Genomic DNA, 25,571 nt, shown 5'->3' on the forward strand with positions numbered 1-25,571 from the left:
TAAAGTTAGTTGTATAAATTAACTTTCTCTTTTGTCTCATGTAATCTTTCTTGCAGATACTAGGTGGTAGCATCTGCTGGCTTGCTGACTTTGGCTGCATTTCTTTGGTGTGGCTAAGTACTAACAAGCTACTCTCTGCTTTTCTCCTCTTTCTCTTTCCCTTGTCTGGGGAGGGGAAAGAAGGGGAAGCTACTGGTATCCCCCTGGTTTTGTCCAGGGGGAATTCTTGTGTTGTTTATGAATTGTAAATACATGTAAATATTGTACATTTTGTACGTATTCATTGCATTTCATATTTCTAGATTGTAGTTCTGCTTGTAAATACAGCTTCGTTTGCTTCCAGCTGAGCTGGTCTGGCAATTTTTATTTTGGGGGGGTAATTCTCCAAATTAGTTGGGGACAGATTTCAACCCACCACAACCAGGAAAATGAGGACTGTTACAGTATCACAGTGTCACCAAGGCTGGAAAAGACCTCAAAGATCATCGAGTCCAACCTGTCACCACAGACCTCATGACTAGACCATGGCACCAAGTACCACGTCCAATCCCCTCTTGAACACCTCCAGGGATGGTGACTCCACCACCTCCCTGGGCAGCACATTCCAATAATGAACGACTCTCTCAGTGAAGAACTTTCTCCTCACCTTGAGCCTAAACTTCCCCTGGCACAGCTTGAGACTGTGTCCCCTTGTTCTGATGCTGGTTGCCTGGGAGAAGAGACCAACCTCTTCCTGGCTACAACCACCTTTCAGGTAGTTGTAGAGAGCAAAGAGGTCTCCCCTGAGCCTCCTCTTCTCCAGGCTAACCAATCCCAGCTCCCTCAGCCTCTCCTCATAGGCCTTGTAGGACTGTTCCATGGGTTACAGATATATCTTCTGATACCACTACCATTAGCACCATTTAATTTTATTTTCCACAAGACTAGTCCACAAGTAAATAACAACCTTAATTAAAGACAGGCACTCAATATTTGTTTCTCCTTCCTCAGCATTTTTTAAACCTTACTTTCAATTATTAATGGCTAAGATGTCAATACTCTAAAATTACAAGGTTGCAAAATTTCAGTTTGGGGCCTGACTAGATGCTGTGGACTCCAATCCTGAAATAATGATGCAAACTGTAACCGAGTCACAGTATGTCTAATGCACTGGATCCTGCAGTACAACTCTCAGGAACAAGTCAACCATTCCTCTCCTTTAATTATCAACTAATTTTCTGCTTAGTATCATCTGTAGCAAGAATTAAATTTTCTGAAAGAAAAAAACCCCACACAATTGTATTAACCAAAATGCATTTTAGAAGTCCTGATATGAAATCCACAACCTTTAAGAATATGTGTCCTCTTGAAAACCAAAAACCACCAGTCTGGTCAGTAAAATTATTCCTCACAGACCTGTGTGCATGGATCTCATCTCATCTCATCTTGCTTTAAAAAAAGAATGCCAGTAGCTCCCATAAATCTGTGTCAATGCACCTTGTATCATCCTTCTTTTACTGTTACATAATGGAGCTCTGTGTCAACTTATTTTGCTTAAAACTGATAATTGTAAGCTGTTAGTTTGTAATTACCTATTTTTATTCTTCCAATAATCCCTACCTTTTAATTCCCTGGGTTTGATCTGGGAAACTGTAGACTGTCAGTCTCACCTTGGTGCTGCGAAATGTCCTGGAGAAGATCCTCTTGAGGGCCATCATGCAGCACACACAGGACACCCAGGGAATCAGGCCCAAAGCTTTGGACATATTTCTCCACAGGAACATCTCAGATGAACTGGCTGCCCATGGTCTGGATAGGCACACTGTTTGCTGGGTCAAAAACTGGCTGAATGGCCTGACCCAACGAGTGGTAGTGAATGGAGTTAAATTCAGTTGGGGAACAGTCACAAGTGATGTTCCCCAGGGTTCAGTATTGGGGCCAGTTCTGTTTAACATCTTTATCTATGATCTTCACAAGGGGATTGAGTGTGTCCTCAGTACACTGGCAGATAACACTCAGCTGAGAGAGTATTGATCTGCTGAAAGCAAGGAAGGTTCTGCAGAGAGATCTGGACAGGCTGGATTGATGGTCTAAGGCCAGCTCAATGATACTCAACAAGGCCACATGCTGGGTCTTGCACTTTGGTTACAAAAACCCCCTGCAACACTACAGGCTTGTGGCAGAGTGGCTTGAAAGTAGCTTCGCAGAGAGGGATCTGAGGGTACTGGTTGACATAAAACTGAATATGAACCAGCAGGGTCCTCAGGTGGCCAAGAAGGCCAACAGCATCCTGACCTGTATCAGGAATAGTGTGGCCAGCTGGATCAGTAAAGTGATGTGCCTCTGTACTTGGCAATGGTGAGGCCACACCTTGAGTACTGTGTTCAGTATTGAGCCCTTCACTACAAGGACACTGAGGTGCTGAAGTGTGTCCAGAGAACAGGGCAACAAGGCTGGTTAGGAGCCTTGAACGCAAAGTCCTGTGGGGAGTGGCTGAGGGAGATGGGGTTGTTCAGCCTGGAGATGAGGAGGCTGAAGGGAGACATTACTGTTCACTACAAGTGCCTGAAAGGAAGTTGTAGTGAGGTGAGGACCAGCCTCTTCTCAAAGGTAACAAGTGATAGGGTGAGAGGAAATGAACTTAAGTTGCACAAGGGGAGGTTTAGATTAGCTATTAGGAATAATTTCTTAACTGAAAGGGTCATCGAGCACTGGAACCAGGTGCCCAGAGAAGTGGTGGAGTCACTGTAATAAAATCTAGATTTATATATTTTATATTTACTATTTCTGGCAGTGGTATCTTCAAACACCACCATAACTTATTTAAAAAGCATATTTACAGGCCCTGTTATTCAGTTGTGGGGAACAAATTCCACATATGAAGACAGCTAAACAATTTAAGCACAGATCTGAGAATACAGCAATTTAAAATGGAAATGAAGATGCTGTGATCTGTGGTTTCCCACAAGGGGAATTCTACAGCAAATTAGCTAGGTACTCAAGGCTTGTTCCTCTGTCCGGGGTCTTCCCAGATGCCAGAACTTATAATTCAAGTGGCTCTTGGCTTGAGAGAGCTAAGAGGCCTCTCTCCTCTCATGCCCAGTTCACAGGTTGTAGCTTTCCTTGGCTTGGAGAGGGCTAAGAGGCCTCTCTTCTCTCATGCCCAGTTCACAGGTTGTAGCTTTCCTTGGCTTGGAGAGGGCTAAGAGGCCTCTCTTCTCTTATGCCCAGTTCACAGGTTGTAGCTTTCCTTAGCTTGGAGAGGGCTAAGAGGCCTCTCTCCTCTTATGCCCAGATCACAGGTTGTAGCTTTCCTTGGCTTGGAGAGGGCTAAGAGGCCTCTCTCCTCTCATGCCCAGTTCACAGGTTGTAGCTTTCCTTAGCTTGGAGAAGGCTAAGGGGCCTCTCTCCTCTCATGCCCAGATCACAGGCTGTAGCTTTCCTTGGCTTGGAGAGGGCTAAGAGGCCTCTCTTCTCTCATGCCCAGATCACAGGTTGTAGCTTTCCTTGGCTTGGAGAGGGCTAAGAGGCCTCTCTCCTCTCATGCCCAGTTCACAGGCTGTAGCTTTCCTTGGCTTGGAGAGGGCTAAGAGGCCTCTCTCCTCTCACACCCAGATCACAGGTTGTAGCTTTCCTTGGCTTGGAGAGGGCTAAGAGGCCTCTCTCCTCTCATGCCCAGATCACAGGTTGTAGCTTTCCTTGGCTTGGAGAAGGCTAAGAGGCCTCTCTCCTCTCATGCCCAGTTCACAGGTTGTAGCTTTCCTTAGCTTGGAGAAGGCTAAGGGGCCTCTCTCCTCTCATGCCCAGATCACAGGCTGTAGCTTTCCTTGGCTTGGAGAGGGCTAAGAGGCCTCTCTTCTCTCATGCCCAGTTCACAGGTTGTAGCTTTCCTTGGCTTGGAGAGGGCTAAGAGGCCTCTCTCCTCTCGTGCACAGTTCACAGGCTGTAGCTTTCCTTGGCTTGGAGAGGGCTAAGAGGCCTCTCTCCTCTCATGCCCAGATCACAGGTTGTAGCTTTCCTTGGCTTGGAGAGGGCTAAGAGGCCTCTCTCCTCTCGTGCACAGTTCACAGGCTGCAGCAGTGCAGCTCTTCTGGAATTCAGTTCTCTTGGGGCTTTTCCCCTTTCTGCCTCTGGCACAGGGCTCTTGGAGTGTTGGCTGCCTTGGTCTAGGTGCAAGGCCCAGATGTGGCTTGCCTGTTAGGACGACTCTTCAGCTGCAACTCCAGCAGCATTTGGCTCTTGTTGCTGTCTGGGTGAGAACAAGGCACACTTCCTACCTTCTTGGCTGGTTTAAATGCTGTCCCAAGACAATTTCATGTCCGTTGGTAACAGAGAAACTTGATGGCTGAACCTATAGGATGGGGCATATCCAAACATGACCAGGGGTGCACACAGTTCACAGATGTGTTACAAGGTTAATTACATGTGCTGCACCTTTACCTGGACCATCTGGACCCCAGGGAATGTCCAGGTTTGCAGACTCACAGCCCATTGTCTGGGTTAGGGCATGTTTTGGGGTTTGTCCTTTCAGGACAGTCACCATCCCTGACAGTGTTTAAAAGATGTCTGAACGAGCTGTATTGGGACATGGGCTACCCATTGTGTACAGGTTAGGGTTGGACTCGATGATCTTAGAGCCTTTTCCAACCAGGCAATTCTATGAGTCTATTGTTGAAATAAAAATTTCAGTTTGAGCATGGGAATCCCCAAACTGATTTACAGTGATACAATTCACTAATAAATATAAGCACAAACAAAAGGCCCTCAGTTAATGAGATTCTGTACATTTGTTAAGTGTGCTTTAGAAGGTCAACAAATGATGGAAGTGTTCTTAAATATTATTTTCAGTCCATTATATGCTGTTGCTGCTAAGCTAAACATAAACATTTTGAAATCAAATGATCTGGTAGGTGTAAAGATGACAAAATATTTCCCTCTTGAATTTGGCAGTCCAGATGGAGGAGTTCAGAGGTATAATGAGTATTTTTATTGTGACACAATGTAAAAAATGGTGCCAAGAGTATAATCACAATTTTTTCTTTGAATCATAGAATAGTTTTGGTTGGTAATGACCTTAGAGATTATCTAGTTCCAAGCCACATGCCATGAGCAGGGAAAACTTCTACTAGATATAGGTTGTTCAAGGCCAAGTTGGATAGGGCCCTTCTAGGGAAGGGGCATCCACAGCTTCTCTGGGAAACCTGCTCATGTTTCATTACCCTAACAGTGAAGAATTTCTTCCTTCTCTCTAATGTAAATGCAACCTCTTTCAGTTGGAAACTGTTACCCTTTCACCTATCACTGCACCCTCTGGTAAGAGTGGTCCCCCCTCATTGTTCCTGTCAGTCCCCTTCAAGTAGTGGAAGGCTGCAACAAAGGCCGCTCTTGAGCCTCCCCTTCTCCAGGCTGAACCACAAATCTCACAAACTGTCCCAGTAAGGGAGGTCTTCCAGCCCCCCAGTCATTTTTATGACCTTCCTCTTGACTTGCTTGAGCAGGTCTGTCTTGTGTGGTGGGCTGCAGAAATGGGCACAGTAGGATCTCACAAGAGTGATGTCAAGGGGCAGAATCACCTTCCTCACCCTGGGTAACCAGGGACATTTACCCCGATCTTCCTTTCATCACTGACCTATCTATCAAAGCTTTTCTCATTGCCCTTGACATCTCTGGCCAGATTTAATTCCATCAGGGCCTTGCCTTTCCTAACCTGCTTTTTAAATACTAGTTTTAGCAACTTTAAATATTACTTTCAAGTCCAAAGATTAGAGATCAACATTAACCTTTCCAACTTAAACACTTCCATAAGCATAAATCTAACCACTTTACAAGGCTCACTTTGATCAAAGCACCCTTTTGATATTTACAATTAAGATGCTAATGGAAGCTGTTACATTACTGAAGGGCACTGAGCTCCAGTTTAAAAGCAGAAACACACAGCCAAGTGCTGAGTCAAAGAAGATACACCTTCAGGAAAATGAGGTAAATCTGCATTGTTCCTGCAAGTAGCTTGTGAGCTTCAGAGTAATGAGAATGAAGTGCACATATTAATCTTTAAACTGCTTGCACCTGAATGACATTACAAATGGCTTGTTGAAAAATTAGCAGTCGAGGCAGTAGCTGTATAACGTTTTTATTTTTACTATATTGACATTTTATGCACAAATATTTCAGAGTAAAAATAGAAAATAATTGTTTCATGTAAAATTACCAAAAAAATGCAAAACACGAAAGAAATACATAATTATTAGCAGAGTATAAGTGTCTTTATTTAAAAAGTATGCAAAAACCCTTCTGTTTTACAAAAAATTTGGAATATTCTTTCTATGTTTTCCTTCTGGCAGCAACAGAACAACCTCTGACAATATATTCTACATCTTTTATCATTTTATTGAAGACATCAAGTTAGTCACAGATTTCTCCCTCAACTACAGAGAGTGTGACAGTGATTTTATACCATTTGAAAGATCCCTTCTTCACTAATTAGAACACAGTGGAAAAGCAGATGATCCCACAACAAAGACCCCAAAGACTACCATAGCTACTGAAAAGTGGCAAAATAATTGGATGTATTTACAAAGGAAGTGCGATATTAGAAGATTCCCCTAGAGGGCTTATCATGTAACAAGAACGTTCAGGGAGATAAAGTATTGATACTCCATTTCAGTTTTGCTGTTAGCTTATCCTCCCACAGGCCAGTTTGATCTAAAAAGCTGTTAATTTAAGCTTCTCTTCTTTTTGTGCTGTAATTTAACTAAAAAGGCCTCTCATGAGCTCTGCTAAATAAAACTAGTGACTTCTACTGGACTTTTGTTTAGCAATGGAACAGAATTACATAGTTGCTGTCACAGAACTTGTCCTTAGTAAGCAAAAATTGCATCTATTTGCATAAGTCACCTCAAACACTTGCCAGCTGGTGGTATCAAACTACTCTAAGGGTAATAAATGGACTAGTGGTTGGCTTCCTGTGACAGATACATTTACACATTTTGCTCAGGGCTTAAGATCTTTCTAAAAACAAAATAAAACCAAATAAGCTCAGTAGATGGAATGCTTTAAGAGCTCAAGAATGAAATCAATATTAAGACTTCTTGAAAGAATCTGGCAGCATCCCCCACTTATCACCATGCTGATGATGAAAAAATGGTAGGCTGGAACTACATGCAAGAAACTATCTGCAGGTGAACACTCACCTATAAATAAAAGTCTGCCCTCAATACACCCTTAAAATAAGGTGAGCCTTCTGTGTTTTTTGCCCTCTGCCTGCAAGTCCAGTGCTCCCACTATTCAGTATAAACACACTTCATGTTTAGAACCCCACTGTGAGAGGATTTTTGATTCAATGTTTACAAGCAGCTCATTCCCTCACAGAATTAAAGGCTTTCCCTCATCCATCTGCATTTTAATTGTTAAGAGGAGGCTCCACTTACAAAGAGTGGGAAAATATGCATAGTGACATAATATGCTGTTTAGTAACATGAGTTACTAACATAAGTAAATGGTAACATTAGCAAAAGCAAAACCAAAATGGTATAGTTTTCAGCCATCAGAAGGCATAGGCATCAATACAGAAACTCAAAAGCGTACAGACTACATTTTGCTACACGTGTATTTAAGTTTCTATGAAGTACTCTCTGTAGCTCAGAATTCAGGATACATTCCACCTATTTTTATTCATTACCCAGACTTCAAATTGCATCCAGCATTGGAGCATGCACTTGCCTTATGAAGCTTCAAAAACAGCACTTGAAGTTTGGAACAAAATTATCTTTAAATAAAAAATACATCTTTGTATTTAATCTATGTCAGACTGTACACTAACTCCGAAATCAAACCAGTTCGAGGTAAAACTATTTTCAACTTCCTTTTTTTTTTTTCTGAACAGGGACTACTGACTGTGATTAACTTAGGTCTTCAGATGCTAAGGTTGACTATCATGCAAGTATAAGCACCTTGCAGACCACAGCATTAAAAAGCTCCCAGCAAAACAAACTACTTTTGGGTGAGGGCTGTTTTTTCAAGTTTTCAAATCACCTGATGGGAGAGGTGAAACTGGAGCAAGAGGTTTACCTTTGCTTTTTGCTAATTGGTTAACAGTATCATTCAAACCAGTTAAGTACTTACTTGCACTCATTATGCATATCTATGTATTACATTGAAATACTCTTAATTGGCTTTTCACCTAAGCCAGATCTAAATCTGGATCTCCTTCTTCAGCGCTGACCTTCAGTTCAGTCTAGTCTTAGTTTCTTATGCTTATAAACACAGAAGCTGTTTTAAGAACTGGACAATTTGTAATACTTAATGCCTCTTTCAGCTCTGTTTGATTAAATTACAATAGTGGATGTTTAACTTTGAAAGCATCAAATGCTATTTGGTATTTCAGCAGAAAGTAAAAGACTGGCAATGACTAAGTTCAGGCAACTGATAAGCCTGCTTGCTGCAAAAAATTACTCCGTACACCTGTGGACACTGTGTTGACCAGTCCAACCTTTCTCACCAATTCCAGATTGTATACCAGAGGCCCTGACTCAAAGGTGCAGAAGTTGTGGTGATCCCCTAATTTACATTGAAATATATGCTGTTAAAAGATCCAAATTTATGAGAGTCCCAGTTCTTTATAGAAAACCATGCTCTGCATTGTACTGTCAAGAAATGAAACAAGTTTCCAATTCTGATAAAGGTAAGAGCATTAACTGCTCTGCCTATATAGGAAAGGCTCCCACTTTCAGGTCCTAGTGCTTAATTATCTTTCTCTGTTTGCAGGGACGCTGTGGCTAGTGCCACTGCTGTAACTGGCTGTGCAATGCCATGAAGCTGCATCTTGGCTAGTTTCTTCTGCTCACATTCTGTGACCAACCTATTCAACTCTGCTGCGCTGTATCCAATAAGAGTTTTCAAGTCACAGACAAATTTGTACACAAACCTCTTGCCTTGCACTTTGCAGATCATATCTCCATCATAGTAATACCTGTAAAAGGGAAAGAAAAAAAAGAAGTCAGTTTGGGGGAAGTCAGTTTTATATAGCACTTGGGCTTAGAAAGAAAATGTCTCACATTATTGTCTGTTGCTTTCTTTATTCATATCTGGTTTTCTGAGGAAAAAATATAATGTTAGAAGAAAAATCAGCACTGCAGATTTTGTGGTAATAAGGAACAACCATTCTCTCCCCATTGTTTTTAAAGATGAAATTAAAACTAGAAAAGCACATTTGTTGGTCCATGTTATTTAATAGTTCACATGCTAGCAAAACTTACATTCTTTTTCTTTATTTACAACTAAAAGTGACTTCTCTAACTGTGACAAGTTTGTACATTGTGTCACACAAGAATTACTGCACTTCTGACCAGTCTGATAGGGATTACAAACTATATAGCCCACTGCTTTCCAGAGACTTTATGAAACCTTAGGTGTTATCAATAAAAGAGTAGATAGCATTTTATAGTTTTATTGCCATTCTTATCTCACTGTAGGCAGTAGTAGAATGAATGTCATACTTCTCATTAAGAAAAATTTGTGGCTAGGACACAAACACAACTACAAACTGGATTGAGAGTAGCTCTGCAGGGGAGAATTTCAGAGTGTTGTAGGATGAAAAACAGTACGAGCAGCAAGCTCAGAAAGTGGAAGGAGGCGATTCTCCCACTTGATTGTGCTCTTAGGAGACTCCACCTGAAGCCCATCTCAGTGCAAGACACACAGAGACCTGGCTCAAGCAAGCCAAGGAGGGCTGCTAAAGTGATTGTGGGGCTAGAAGATCCCCCTTATGAGGACAATTTGAGAATTTGGCTTGTTTGGCCTGGAGAAGAGTAGGCTGCGGGGCAACCTTATAGTAGCCTTCCAGTACTTAAAAGGGGCCTACACTAACGATGCGGGAGTACCCTTATCAAAGAGATAAAATAGAATGGGGGCAATAGTTTCCAACTAAGATACTGTAGATTTACATTAAATGTAAAGAAGAAATTATCCACTGTGATGATGATGAAACACTGGAACATGTTTCCCAGAGAAGGTGTGGATGTCCCCTCCCTGGAAGCATTCATAACCTGGACTTTATGAGCTTAACAAGCTTTTAATAAATTAAAACAAACAAACAAACAAAATCAAAACTGACTGAAAACATTTTAAAAGTATTTAAAAAGACAATTTCCTCAAAACTATTACCCACATGCAGTACAAACAAGCCCTCTTGACTGTCTAATAATCAGTCCTGAGTGACATGCTTGTAAAGCAAAGATGATTCTCATTTATGTTTATTGTACAGTCCTGTACAATAAAGCCTGTGTCAAAATAATGCTGCAGAAAAACACTTTACAAAACTAAGTTTCTTTATTTAGTCCACATTAATGATATGTTTAGGAAGGAAAAGAACTGCAGGAGACTAGCCTGCATTTATGCAAAGGCCTGAAACCATGCCAAATTTCCACATCTCATGCTAGAAACACTCAAGTTAGAATTAAGACAATGCGATGAGAGGCTTTCTACAATACTACATTGAACGGATTTCTGCTTATAGCATTCGTTTGTTCTAAAACACAGAAATCTAAAAGTAAATACCCATACAAGTTTACAAAGCCTTTGTTACTAGAATGTTCCAAGTCACATGAAGACTTTTTCAGAATACTACAGAAGATGAGTTAGCATCCAAGTCTCCCTTTGCTACTGGGTAACTAAAGAGATGCTGATCTTAGAAGATTTACCAAGGCGTATGTGACACCCTGTTGTGGTTTCCATATGGTTTGGTTTTCCTACAGCTAGGCAGAAGAGCCAGCACATTTCTCAATAGTATCAATATAATTTTCTGTATTAATCAACAATCAAACAGTAATTTCAGTACATTAAAAACCAGAACATATTACCATTTAATAAAGTTTTAGCTTGGCAACATTGCTTATCATGGGACTAGCAAAGGCATTAAGTATCCCTTCAGACATTCAAGTGCTAGAAAACATGTCAATATTGATACAGCTGCCAAAACAGCAGCATTTTGAGGAATGTGATTTCTGTAATTCTGTAACTAAAATATAAATGCAAAACTTCTCTAAAAGTGATTTATGCAAATTACTGTGCAGACATCTGGTTAATATCCCAGTGATAAGAACGTTATTCTGAAGTTCTTCAGCTGCCTCTGAAATCTGCAGAGTTTGCTGACAAACCCAAACCCCTCCAAACAATTGGCATTATTTTTATGGTCCAGAAAGCTTTCACATGTACTTTCAATACACAAACACAAAGATTCACAAGACCAGGTTGGAAATGTGAGAATGTTATTGCAACAGTACAGGCTGGAGAGCAACTCTACTGGTAAGGCTCTGCAGTGGTCAGAGCAGAGACCCTTCCCACACAAGGGATCCTGTGAAAAAAGTTTATGTTCCAATTGAAAATGTAATTAATGCCAGAACAGCCATTTCAGACCACACTAAGGATCTGTCTGGAACACAATGTAGATTCCAACAGAATAAAGAAAGACATGTAAGGAAAAGTACAATCTAATGTGAAAGAGTAGCTGTAGAGGATCTGTTTATGCCTTTATTAAAGAATCCACAAGTCTTGCACTACAATAGTTAAAAGTGAAAGCAAACCACTTCAGACCTGATCAGTTTCTTACCTCAAAGCCCGACTAAGCTTCTCATAATTCATTGTGGGTTTGTTTTTACGCTGTCCCCATTTTTGCGCGACCAGTTCAGGTTGATTCAATTTAAACTCGCCTTCGTCACCAACCCAAGAAATACAGTCCCGAGCATCTTTGTCAGTGAGAAGTTCTAGTAAAAACTGCCACAACTGGATCTGGCCATTGTTTCCTGTTGAAATAAGAGCAGCAAGATTCATTTCATTTAGTTCTTTTCTTATTTACCTCATAGCCAAACGTTTTCAACCAACATATTAAAGCTGCTCAACACAGACTATGTGATAGAAGGAAAACTTGCACTGAAATATATTTTGATTATTCTTTTGTAAATGTTTTCCTGAAAAGTCCTTAGTATTACTTTTTTTAATAAAGAAACTGATGAAAACAGAAAAATAATAAAGATTTCTCACAAATCACTCCCTAAAACTTAAGGAAAAAGAATTACATAACACTACATATAGTCATTCAGACACACATCTATCCCTAAACCTGAATATGTTGCAGGAGTTGATTATTCATCTTCAACATACAGAGAGATACATATGTAATAGAAGTTGGGGTTTTTTAAAAGATGAATTGTCTCCAATTTTCAACATGGAATATTACAAATAGGAAAAAACCCACCCAAACACCAGCTTACACTGATATCTTTCATGTCTAATCACCAAGATTTCTTTTTAACTCAAGTTGAAATCCACAGTTAAATTTTTACTGTCTCAAAGAGATAAGATAGCAGATCTAATGCCTACAGAGAAAACCACAAGAGCACATTTCCCATTGATGTCAGCTGATAAAATCTTGGCCAAGAATCCTCTATGGCATCATAATAGATATCAATAGAAAATGTAAAACGAAAATTCAAGGGGAAGGAGAGGAAAGGATTTAACAGAACAATTGGACAGTGGACAGAACCCAAGCAAAAATGACAGAAAAAAAAAAAAGAAATCAGGATGATTCATTAATAATCAAAAAGTATGTCCAAATAGCAGTAATTGCAAAAATAAACTGCAGACCTAGTGTGCAAAACCAGGAAGCTAAGACTTCCTAAATCCCAAAGTCATCAAATTGCAGGAAGAGGAAAGGAAAAAGGCAGAGCAAGTATTAGCTAGGCCATGATTCCACAATATACAGTTTATTTTCTCCCATTTCTGTAACAGAAAGTATAAAGTAGTTAAAAGCTTGAATAAATGCTACACACTGGTTTGAGGGGACAGACTGCTATATGATAGGAAGAGAAAGAATTTAATGCATTTTATTTACTTCAGGACTCAAAAGCAGAAGCACATTAACACACTGCCTGTGTGAGCTAGCCAACCTGCCAGCTCTGTAGATGCTTGTGATATAATTTGCAGCTACAGTTCCCATCATATCATGTGGACTTCTACAAACCTCACACTTAGAGGGACAACGAAGTGTTCCAGAAAACTAATTTGGTCTAGTGAAGGGTATGCCTGCAAATGGCAGGGGGGTTGGAACTACATGATCTTTAAGGTCCCTTCTGGCCCAAACCATTCTATGAATCTATGAAATTCAAGTTTCTTACTGCATTTGCATTTAAAAAATAATGGAGGCAGTACCTGTTCTGTTCCCAGGGGAACTTCTATCTTCCCCAGAGATTCTTGGAGCTCTCTGTACTTTAGCTGCCTTCGCGCTGCTGTTGATTACTTTAATGGTGGTTGGGGTTGCAGGCTGTACTGATGCTGGAATAATCTGCACAGCTGTAAAGCAGAAAAGATTGCAGAACATCAATTATAAATTGCTGGCACAGAAATAAGCATGTATTATTTATTACCTGTATTACCAAAACATCCAAGAGCTAGTTTTTCCCCTTTGCTTAAAAAGAAACACTAAACCACAATGCTAAGAATGAAGCCTCCTTACCCCTTACAGTGAAGAGTGTGGTTTAGACTCACAGTAGAGATGCCACATTACAGATAAAACATCAGCTTTGCTCTACTATCAAGCGTATTACAAGTTTCCATCAAAACCCTCACCTTGTCATGCCTTCATTTTCATCTCTATGCTGTTCCCATATGACCTACCCATGTGATGCACTTTTCTGTATAGTCACTGTACAGCCCTCCATACCTGCTATTCAAACAGCAATTAAATACCCTTCTCTTACAATAGTAGTAGTGGATGCAAATGCCCCACCCTAGGTGACTTTAATTAGACACAAACCCAGGATGTAATACTTGGTACATCTATTAAACACAAACTGCTTGCAAGTCTCCTGAAAATAGATTAATTTCAATAATTTATGACACCGATTCATCTGGAAGAATGTGTGTTAAAAAAGCAGAAAGTTACCTTAAGGTATTTTTTTCCTACTATTGGTTTCTAAGCAAGTCTTCTCTTACACACTCCCTTTCCATTTTAAGAATCACTTTGTTTTGAAATTATGACATTTTAACATATCTAATTAATCAATGCCATTTATAACCTAAACCCCAAAACAACTCAAGGCTGCAAACGCAAATTCCAGACAGTTTATTTCAAGACATGAAATCTACCATTCAAACCTGAAGTTTGAAACTTGTCGTTCAGGTCAGACATCACCTTCCAGTCAGTAATAAAACATCAAGAAACCAAACATTTTGCTTTAAGAATATAAAATATGCCCTCTTCCCCTCACCAAGGAAAACTACTCTCCCAAGGGATTTTCCAAATGTTGCACTACTACACTGCTGAACCACAAATCTAAATCTGCAAACAATTAATTGCCTGAATTAACTGGCGGCAGAAGTACTTACGCTGATCAATAGTAACAGTTGCTATTTCTCCAGAGTGTTCTTGGCTTGCCAACACATCTGCAAATCAGGAAAAGAAAATAAAATTATTTAACCTGCAAATTTCAAGTCAGCTGAGCATCAAAAATTTGCGTATTTCATAGAGGAAGAAAGTAAATATTTGTTACCAGTTTGCAAGTAACAAGCATAGCTTATGGTGTTACGAGTAGAGACATTTCACATCTGTCATTCAGTTTTCAGAAACAAAGATGTACATGGTGAACTTCAAGGTATTTTATACCTTCTCCACCCCCTAAAACTCCTAGCTATATCACATAAATGAAGATGGAAACAGGTTTTTAGTCTGTCAAGTTCTATCCCAGCATGGTAAATCTGAAAGGTACATATACATTATTGTATCATACACCTACAATGCATCACATATCAGTTCTGCTGTGTACATCTAAAGATTCCATTGCCTATGCTTCATAATCTTCACTTCCATATGACAGATGTACAATAGGTAACTCACAATCAATATTTAATTATAAAACTGTCAAATTCAGGAGATGTGCAAACAGAAAATCTTTATTAAAAGAAAGGAGAAATCATCAGTTACTACTTGCTATTGGTTATGAAGTTCGAGGAAAGGCAAACTTCCCCCCAAAACTCTGGGATGATAGCCCTATGCCGATCTCCAGTGAGCTTGGTTTTATCCCCTTCCCCCTTCAAACCTAGTTTAAAGCCCTCTTGATGAGCCCTGCCAACTCATGGGTGGGAATCCTTCTACCTCTGAGACAGCTGCCCCCAGTCTGTTGCCAACAGGCCCAGTGCTGTGTAAAGCTCCTCATGATCATAAAACCCCAAAATTCCATCAGTGGCATCAGATTCTGAGCCATGTGCACTGATGCCCTCATTTTTACTGCCAATATTAAGCAGGGAAAAAACAACTCCTCACAATCAGTTTCATCTTTAAAGAGAAGGCGGGGGGGTGGGAGTTAAACCAGTTACAGAAAAGCTCTGCATACATTTTCGAAGAAGCTCCAAATGGCTCCAGAGGATTTCTCCCCGTGGGACACGCTGGAAGAAGTCTTCTTGACTGAAGCTGCAGAGCTCCCGCCCGGGAATGCTGAGTGCATTGAGGTCAATGTCGGTCATGCTGAACTCCTTCATTACCCACACCACCCAGTGGAGTACCTGGTCTGTCGACCACTGCACTGGGTCTGGGAAAAGAGACAAACCCATAAATCATCCCATTACATACTGCAGGGTTCCTTCCTACTGAGCATACAGAGCTAGTCCTTACTGTAACTGCAAACAAGAATGAAGTCCAAGTAGCTACTCACCTACAGTGTTCAAACAAGCACAAGCCAGAGTTTATTTTTTTGAATGCCCTTTTCTCAAGGTCTTGAAAACCCTGCCTTCATTAAGGTGGTTCACTGTTTTTGTTTGCTTTAAAAAGGGGCTTACTTCTAGCCAGTATTGTGTTTTTAATATAAATTTCATCACTAATTGTAATGGGTTGGGGCAAGCCCCCTCCCCACCACGCACAGAAATAACGACTCAGACAAACTGATTGCAAAGGTAGTGGAGAGTTTAAATAGAGAACAGTGAGTGTGCACAAAAGGAAACATAGTGACAAGAAAGGAACCAAAGTAAACCCAGAAAGACCCCAAACCCCACCTGAGGGTGCATCCAAAACCCCCAGGGCTCCTCCTTCCCCCCCCACTATTAGGCTGGTCTCAGCTGGCCAGACCTGAGCCTGCCCATCCCCCAGTGGCCTTGGGCCCAATCAGGCCCATGGCCAGGAGATCTCTCCCCCAGTTACCAAGTCTCGGAGAGGGAAGGAAAGAGGAAGTGCCAGACCCCACCGCAAAATTTATAGTGGTGCAAGGGATTATGGTAGAAATACCTAATTTCCTGTGTCCACCCACTGGGATGGACTTCTGGACACGGGAAACACCCCTGTAGCAGAGGGCACCCAGCCCAAACTATGACACTAACCAATCAGAAATCCCATGTAACATCAACCACCTTGAAGTAAATTTGGTATTAAACATTACACCCTTGAGGCATGGAGTATTTAAAAGAACTGTGTCAGAGTACTCTGACACAAGGCCTTTGCTTCTCACTCAGCCACTCCCAGTGAGTAAGCTGGAGGTGCAAAAGAAACTGGGAAGGGACACAGACAGGACAGCTTATTAAATTGTTTTTTCTTGACCATGAATTTTTAATATATTTTTTTAATTCACTTTGTCTCTTGATTCTTTCCCCCATGCCTCTAGGAAGGAAGTATGTAGAGGCTCACCTGCCAGCTGGAGCCTACCCATCACATGAGGGGACTACTAAACATGCACTAATAGATTTGAATCATCTTTTTCCACGTTGAAGCTAGCATGGCTTTCCATGCAAAATCTGATTTGACATCCTACTCAGCATCCCATAAATGAACTATGAACTATTTGTTCCAGTACCTTCAGAGGCAATTGCCACCAAGTATAGTTCAAATTCACATCACAAACAGGTTGCCCAAAGAGGTGGTGGATGACCTATCCCCAGAAATATTCACAGTCAGGTTGGATGGGGCTCTGAGCGGTCTAATCCAATTAAAAATGTCTTTACCCATTGAAGTGGAGATTGAACTAGGTGACATTTAAAGGTCCTTTCCAACCCAAAACATTCTGTGATCCTATGGAAAAGAGCTTTGTCACCAACATACAGTTTTTTAAATAAAGGAGAAAGAAGAAAATTACTTTCAGAAAACTGCAATGATGAAGTTGTGATGCTAAAAGCACTACTGTAATACAACCATTACAATCATTGATTCTACTTTTTTACCCTTGTGTTATGCAGATATTGGCATTGTACTTACACATACAGTAATAAACCTTCTCTGAAGTAGTGGAGCTCTTCAACTATATAACCCAAATTAGTTATCAATTGTAAAAGAAAACAAAAGCAAATCAAACAAAGAAACAAACAAAACCCAAAGCCAACCAAAAATCCACAAACCCCAACACCAATCCCCCAAACAAACAAAAGAACTCAGCCCCTACCTGAACACAGACATGCATACAGACACACACAGGGTCATGTATTATTACCGTATGGTATTCCAAGGCGCTCCTGCTCCTTCCGGTAGCCTTCCAGTGCTGCAGCCCATCGTGTCACTTGTTCAGATGTTTCATCTGAAATTGTTGTAATGTGTTTTGTTCCATCCAAAGTTATCACTTGAGCTTCCTCAACAAGGTGAGCTTCAGCCTCTGCATGATGAGCATCTGGATCAATCACTACCTCCACAGTTTCCACAGGTTTCACAATTTCAAGGATGTTTAATTTGGGCTCTATCCCTAAGTATGGAAAGAACAAAGACAAAACTTAAAAGACAGCAATGCAAATAAGACAAAACTGTTGTTTTAAAGCTTTCTGATTAGTGTCAGCATACTTAGGAAAGAACCATGACATAAAAGCATCACCAGACTTCTCTAAGTGTCCTAAATTATGACGACATGATTTATTATACAGTGTCTACTTGAGTAACCCAAATAAAAAGCTGTTCCTCTTTCTTCCCCTAGTATTAACACTTCCTATTTTACTTAGGTGATCCATTCCACATATCTCAAACAGAACGTGCAGCACGTGGGCACAAAGGACAAAAAAACCAACAAAAACCGCCCCCAAACTCCCCCATCCACCTCTTGCCCCCCTAAGAGGCAACTTCAGTACCCTGCAAGAACACATTAAGAAAAAATAGGAAGTTCTTCATGTTTTATGGTTTAATGTTTGTCTTTTAAGAGATTAGACAACAGACAATATGTCTGTGTCTATTGTGCAGTAATAAGGAACACAATCATAAATGCTAATAATGCTTTGTATTACCAGCTTCTCTGCTGTCTTCTAAAGGAATTGTGCCCAACTGGTGCCTCACCAGATTTCTGACTTTGTATACGAGATTTTTCTTGTCATAATATGCTAAACGGGGGAAAAAACCCTTTCCCTTTTGGTGACATGCAATTCTCATTATAACTAATAATCACACTTCTTTAAGAAGCTTTTATCAAATATATTTGCCCATAAAAAAAACAGTTAAAAAATAATCTGTAGATTTCCCTGTTATTATGACTTGGAAAAACCTTGACTAGGGTTAGGCAGTAGAAAGCAGGATTCAAAGAACATCACATGGCCATAACTTCAGTATATTGTGCTGTGAAGTATCTTTGTGTCCCTACCATTCTAAACTGAATGTGAAAGAGTACATTCTGTAGGTGTCGGTCTTCAATTCTAAGAGCACAATTCATTCCCAGTTTATAAGGAAAAACACATGAAATACTTGCCTCTAGAGCAAATAACAAGTCTCTCAGACAAGTAAGGGTGGGCAACCTGATCTAGTGTGAGGTGTCCCTGCCCATGGCAGGAGGGTTTGAACTAGATGATCCTTGAGGTCCCTTCCAACCCTAACAATTCTAGGTTTCTGTGATTCAACCTACCCCTAGTCACCTGAGACTCAACATCAAATGCAAATTGTCAGTCTTAATTAACACTGTTGATACAAATCAGAAAGGCTTTCTTCTCCTTTATGTACACTGAAGCCAGATTTTATTAAACTGTTTTATTGACATAACTCAAAACAGATAATCAAAGACACCCTACTCCAGAAGGAACCTGTTGTTGCTGTTGGTTTAAAAATATAGGAATGAACATCTTCAGGTATTTCTAGAGCCTGACATGAATATTGTCTTCAGTGAGTGGTGGCAGTCCTGCTACTCAAGACAAGAGGACAAAGGACAAGAGTAGAAAAAAAAGCACAATAATGATGCTGCTAATTCCTGAGGACTCAACCAGAGGACATCCTATCCCATCTGATAATAGAAATAAAACTACATGTCAACAAATCCCTTACCCACCTGGTTAATGCTCCTTTGTCACAACTGTTTACCCTGCCTTTTAATCCAAAGAAAACAGACAACAGATAGTGGTCCAAGCCTTTCACACCAATATTCAGCTAACACAGAAGCTCACTCACCTGACAAAGTTCAAACTGTCACCTACCTAAGAAAAAAATAATAATCTTTTGCCTGTTGTCTAAATACTTAACCCGGTATGAAAACCTCAAACTGTCTGACACCATTTGACCTAGGGTTGTTTGGGGTTTTTGGTTTTAAATGTTTTGTTGTGGATTTTTTTTCCAGTTGTTTATTCCAAACTCAGAAACTGACAAAGTTACTGTAAAAAACCATTTAGAATAGCATCAATCCATGGCATTTCTTTTAATTATGACTACTTATAACACCACCACACAATGAAGGAGACATTCTGAAGCCATGTGACCATTCAGCGAGTTTTGCCATTTTACAGCTAGAAACAGTAGAGAATTGCTCACTCCTACAATATTATTTTGTCTGTATAACATACAAATATAACTGCTTACCTAGCCTAGATATTACTTGCACACTGAGTTGCACTGTTCCATCTGTTTTTACTCCTTGATCAAAAAGACTTCGATCTGGGTCCAGCTTGATAAATGCAAAAAAAAACCAGAAGTGTTAGTCTCACAGTCATAAGAAACCTATTTTCCTTCAAAATTCAGAAACACTTATGTGTCTGCAGCAAATTTCCTGAAGCAGCATGCAAAGATGTTTAACTATGTATAGTACAAGACTAAGAATTTGAAATACACCACCCTGCTCTGTTTAAGGTAGTTTCACTTACAGGGACATTTTCTAATCTAACAAAAAGCAATGCAGTATCTGGAATTACCTTTATTTTGTGAAAAGCATTTGCAGTTCCTTTTCTTAGTTTTTAACACCTTCATAAAAATTCTTTAAAGCAATATTCTTCATGTTTGTCATGGGGAAGCCACAGATGACTGTAACTATGAACAAAGCATGCAACTGCACACAAGGTAGAACAGTTAAACTACCTAACATGTGGCAATGTCTGTAAAAATAATGAAGGGCAATTCTTGAGCAATGTTTTTCTATCTATGCATCCAAATGGTATAAAAGTCGTCTTGCTTTATTTAGATTCCAAACAAGATCACTCATGCAGCAACTAATGATGTGGGCCATCTTAAGAGAAGACAGTATTGCTGTTGACCCCATTCTTCCCATTTGTAAGGTGCTTATTTTCTGCCTTCTTACTCTCATCCCAAGAAGCCCCAAAGTATTTTGATTTTAGGGTATATATATTAAATGATGATAATGAACTGGATATAAAATTAAACTGTTGGGTTGTTTTTTTTTTTCAATTAATGTACCAAATGAAACTCAAATTCTATGAACAATGGGGAAAAGTAAAATGCTTCACCATTAAGAAGTTAAATCTTTCATACATAGCCTTCATACCCGGATATCTTGCAGGCAAATTTCATGTGCATCCAAGGAACACTGCAGTCTGGGTTCCAGCAACTTCTTAAGATTTCCAATTGGTTCATTGATGTCAATAGCTTGACTCACAAATTCTGCTGTGGTGTAGGTTTGCTCAACGATGCTTAAATACCAAATTAAAACAGCAAAACATTATCTACATGTTAACATCGTGGGTATAGAAAAGCTTAAAAGAAGTCAGAAATAAAGTACGTAACAGGGGATACTGGCTCTAAAATCTTAATACCATGCAGAAACACTCTTAGCTTGAAAGCAGATCAGCAAATTTAGTCCCCTTACAGTTTCATAACTGTTGCCATTAAAAATATAGGTTAAACACCAGGATTATTTTAAGACTACTTTCAAGAGATTAAGTCATGATCAGTGTATTATACATCACTAACTTCCATGTAGAGTGAACTAATTCTATTTGTCTTCCCTAAGCTGTGTTTAAAGACATTCAAGCTAAAACCACAGAAACACAGTAAAAAAGAAGGAAAAAAGTCTACTCTCATACAGACAGTGTGTTTTTAACCAGTCAGCACAAGGATAAACTTTATGTATACATGAGACAACCGGAAGGAACTACATTGAGCCTTGAAGGAAACATTAGTCACGTGCCATGGCTGTCCTGCACTAACAGGATGACAGTACTAGTGCTGACATTCAGAAGCATCAGTGTTGTGGGACTCAGGTCTTAACAATAACCTTAGACAATCAGTCTCTCTGCTTTTACATAGACAGAAATTATAGAGTCAGTTCGTAAGTCGTAAAAATATACAAGGAGATCAGAAAAAACAACTAATAAATGGTGTTGAATCAATTCTACAAGGCAGGCTCTCAAAGAGCAGATCATCTACCAGCCTCAGCTATTTTTATGCAGCATTAGAATGCAAAAGAGCAAACAACAGGTTGAGGTAATTAAGTCAAAGAATATTAGATTTCGGTATCTATGATTTTGATGGCCCTAAGAACATATTCAGTAGATACAGAACATCAATCCATTGGTTTACTGTTATACAGAGCAGAAATGGAGCAACTGAACTGTTCATCTCCATTACAGAAAGATACAAAGAAGCAGAAAGTTTTGCAGCATGTACCTGTAGACACTGTCACAGACATTAAAGCAGGGGACTAGGACTACTAAGAACACACCAAGTGACAAACAAAACAGTTGGGATTTAAGCAATTAAGATTGAAGAGTGTGGCAGCACTATACAAGTTTTCTACAGCAGCTACAGTCCACTTAAAGAAAACCACCATCTTCTTAGATAAGAAACAGAAAAACTGAAGGGCACAAGCAAACTTAAGAAGAACATCCTATCTAGCAAGGAAGTTGCAAAATGGTAGGAAAACCAAACAAGCACAGGATTTGAGATCCTAGTGAACCAGTTAGTTCTCCCCATTTGAAGTTACTTCTTTTGCCCATCTAGAAAACACTTGCACTTATTTCATAACTAGGACCACTTCTGAAGCATTACACAACACCCAATAACAAATCTGAATAAGCAAACCCAGTGTGTGCAGCCACAAATCTGAAAATAATTAAAGAACATCAATAAATAAATGGACAGCAGCCAGAGTATCCCTTCCTTAAAGGCACAGCCTCAAACGGTCACAGTCCCCCAAAAGCAACGACAGTACATACCTTTCTTCGGTGCATTCTTGTTTCTCAGTTCCATCAATTTTGATTTCTATCAGCTCCTCTGCCTCTCTCTTAGTCATGGCTAAAAGGTCTTAAGAACAGAGCTACGAAAAAAAGAGTTTTTTGTAAGTCACAGATCAACAAAACTAGATGAGGAGTTCTGTCCTATTAAACACTTTTTAAACCAAAAAGCAGGACACCTTCTCAAAGATGAGAATTCATCTAACAAATAAGCCACAATGTAATAGAGATTTCACAAAACAGATGACAATACATGTTCCTCAAATGTTCTAGGGGCAAATCCAGGACTAGGAATGGATTATAGTACAGAGCCCAAAGCCTGATTTTCTCAAAGATGTCCAAGTTTCCATAGTGTTTTTTTCTTTGCACAAGCTACAGCTTTTAGAAAGAACTTCTGAAAATTCTTTGAAAGTTATACATTGTTTGCTAACTTTAGCTTCACATCACCTTCTTAGCAAGGCTGAGCAGCATTGTACAATTGTACAATAAATTTAAGCAGCATTGTACATAAAATGCTGCAACGGGAAGCTATACAACAGATAGCTAGACAGGAAACTGGCTATTTCCTCATAGGCAAATACACTCAGCAATAAAGCATTCAGTGACTGCCCCATCTTTCCACCAGTCCCTCATATGAGCTGTAACTTGATGAACTTCATGAACACATCTTAAGTCCCAAGCTAATGCAGTACTTCTGCAGTTAAAAGGGAAGCTATTCTGTGGAATATTCTCATTGACACAGCAGATTTTCACGCCTCGGAGTCTATTGGAATGTAAGGGGCAAAGAAAGAACTACAGAATTTGTCTCCAGAGACGTATTTTGTATAGTATTACCATGTTTCACTGACCATCCCAAGGCATTCTAAGTATGAATACATACAATAAATAATTGAGACAAAATTCATTAACAGTTTACAATAAATAACACCAACTCCTAGGAAAAGGATTAAGTAGTATAGAAAACAAACAAACAAAACCCCACAAACATAACCCCCAAAGAAAACCCACCACAATAGAAAAAGCAAAACATGCCACTATTTATATATCCACAATAGAGGAGATTACCAAAGACTCCAGTCTGAAATCATTCTTTTCCAGGAAATACTCTTACCCCAAACTGAACTGTTAGCAAGATAATTTATGGAAAACAAGTTAGTAAGGGAACTTAGTACTTTAAAACTTCTCCAAAGAAACAGTAACCAAGTTATACAGTTACGACTATGTAAAATTAGTTTTGATGAAACCATGTGCTGAATGGGATAACCTGTAAGAAGCTACCACATATGAAATTCTGTAGCAGACCAGACAGGTACTCACAACTTGCTTCTCTGTCTGGTATCTTCCCAGATGCTGTGACGATAACTTGAGCAGCTCTTGGCTCAGAGAGATCTAGGGGGGCCTCTTGTGTGCTCTGCCACCAGGCTGCAGCCTTTCTGTGGCTCTTCTGGGATTCAGTTTTCCTGGAGCTTTCCCCCTTTCTGCCTTGGTCTAGGTGCAAGGCCCGGCTGTAGCTGGCCTGCTAGGGCAGGCTCTTCAGCTGCGACTCCAGCAGTATTTGGCCCTTGTTGCTTTCTGGGCAAGAATAAGGCAAAGTGCCTACCTTCTTCGTTGGTTTAAATACTGTCCCAAGACAATTACTGCTCTTTGGTAACAGGGAAACCTGATAACTGAACCTATAGGATGGGGCGTATCCCAACATGGCCGGGGGCACAGAGAGAGATGTGTTACAACGCTAATTACACATGCTACATGTTTGCCTGGACCACCTGGACCCCGGGGACATACCCAGGTTTGCAGATTCACAGGTGCTTACAAGGTGCTACACATTTGCCTGGACCATCTGGACCCCAGGGAGTGTCCAGGTTTGCACATTCACAGGTGCTTAACCTATTGTCTAGGTTAGGGTATGTTTTGGGGTTTGACCCTTCGGGACAAATCTACACACACAGACCCCGGAACACAGGGAATTACGCAAGTAACAAGCCCATCATTACGGGGGGCACAATCTCTACTACTAGAACCAGCATTTGTTATTCTATCAGGCAATTAGGAAGTTGGAGACAGTTAATGCCCACATGCATTATGAAGTGAAACTGAAGCACGATCTCCAGAGGTACTTGTGCTCCCGAGCTGCTCTGATGGTTCAGTTGTTTGTGAAACATTGGGTACTACCCATCCCTCTCGTAACTCGAATTGATAACTACCAATACAGACAATCTACCCTTTACAGATCAGCTCTTAGAAGTTATCTGCCAGGTGGGATTTAAGACAAAGCCAGCAGACCGCTACGCGGCGTGGAATCGTGCCAGATTTCGAGTGTTTTCCTTTCATAGCAACAGTCAGAAATTAGAAAATCCCAACTGGGAGAAGTGGTTGTGCAGCACGTACCTGGCCGAGCACCACGAAGCAAACCACGCGAGATGCCAAATACCCTCTTATGCTTTCACGCAAAATTAGTTTTTACAAACGGAGGAAACTTTTCCAGTCCCGCAGAAGACTCTGGGTTGCAAGACTCGACCCCAGCCACGACCGCAGGGCATGCGGCGGACAGACTGTACCCTCCTCCCCCAGCACGCTGGGTCCGCTGCGCTGCCCGAGGGGCCCTTCCCCGCGTCCCGCCAGAGTCGCCGACTCCATTTCCCGCTTGCAGGGTGCCCGGCCGGCGGGCGGCGGTCTGACCCGAAGGCGCCGAGGCCCTTCGAGAAGCGGCGCCCCAGCCCGCTCCTCCGGCCGCGGGGACGCCGCTACAGGCCCCCACGCGGGCGGCATGCGGAGCCGCAAACCAGGCCGGCGCAGACCCGCTGCCGAGCGAGGCCGCTCCTCCTTGTAGGCCCCGGTTCTCTCCCCCGCCACCCCGCCCGCTTTCCCCCCCTCCTCCTCCCCGCGGCGCCTCGTCGTTGTTTGAACCCGAAACGGAAATGAGACTCGCGGCGCCGGGGAGAAACGGAAACAAAACACGGGCCGGGCCGCCAGGCCGCGCCGCACTTACCCGCCGCTGCTGTCCGCCGCACCGACCCCGAGCGGAGCGGCCGCACGACACCTCCCGCCAGCCGCGGCCCTCGCGGCTCCCCAGGGTCCCGCCGCCGCCGCCCAGAGGAGGCCGTCGCGCGCTCGGGATTGGGCAGCGCGGCGCAGCGCGGGCCCAGGCGGGGAGGGCGCGCGCCGACACCGCCACCCCCCGCGCCCGTGGGAGAACTACAGCTCCC

General features: G+C 41.2%; 1 protein-coding gene across 2 annotated transcripts; it reads right to left on the minus strand.

Moving 5' to 3' along the window:
* Nucleotides 1-6,107: 6,107 nt before the first annotated feature.
* Nucleotides 6,108-25,570, minus strand: GABPA (GA binding protein transcription factor subunit alpha). Of its 2 annotated transcripts, none has more exons than XM_054166129.1 (10): nt 25,355-25,570; nt 22,348-22,448; nt 20,679-20,823; nt 19,763-19,847; nt 17,439-17,684; nt 15,363-15,557; nt 14,359-14,415; nt 13,183-13,323; nt 11,585-11,777; nt 6,108-8,947 (listed from the first exon to the last, which is right to left on the minus strand). In XM_054166129.1, exons 2-10 carry the CDS (start codon nt 22,422-22,424, stop codon nt 8,719-8,721), a joined length of 1,368 nt encoding a protein of 455 aa, XP_054022104.1. In that variant the 5' UTR covers nt 22,425-22,448; nt 25,355-25,570; the 3' UTR covers nt 6,108-8,718. The 2 variants fall into 2 exon arrangements, with proteins under 2 accessions (XP_054022104.1, XP_054022105.1); XM_054166130.1 differs by lacking the exon at nt 25,355-25,570 and adding an exon at nt 23,683-23,793.
* Between the last annotated feature and the right edge of the window lies 1 nt (nt 25,571).

This window comes from Dryobates pubescens, chromosome 12 (assembly GCF_014839835.1).
Source record: "Dryobates pubescens isolate bDryPub1 chromosome 12, bDryPub1.pri, whole genome shotgun sequence".
Lineage (NCBI taxonomy): Eukaryota > Metazoa > Chordata > Aves > Piciformes > Picidae > Dryobates > Dryobates pubescens.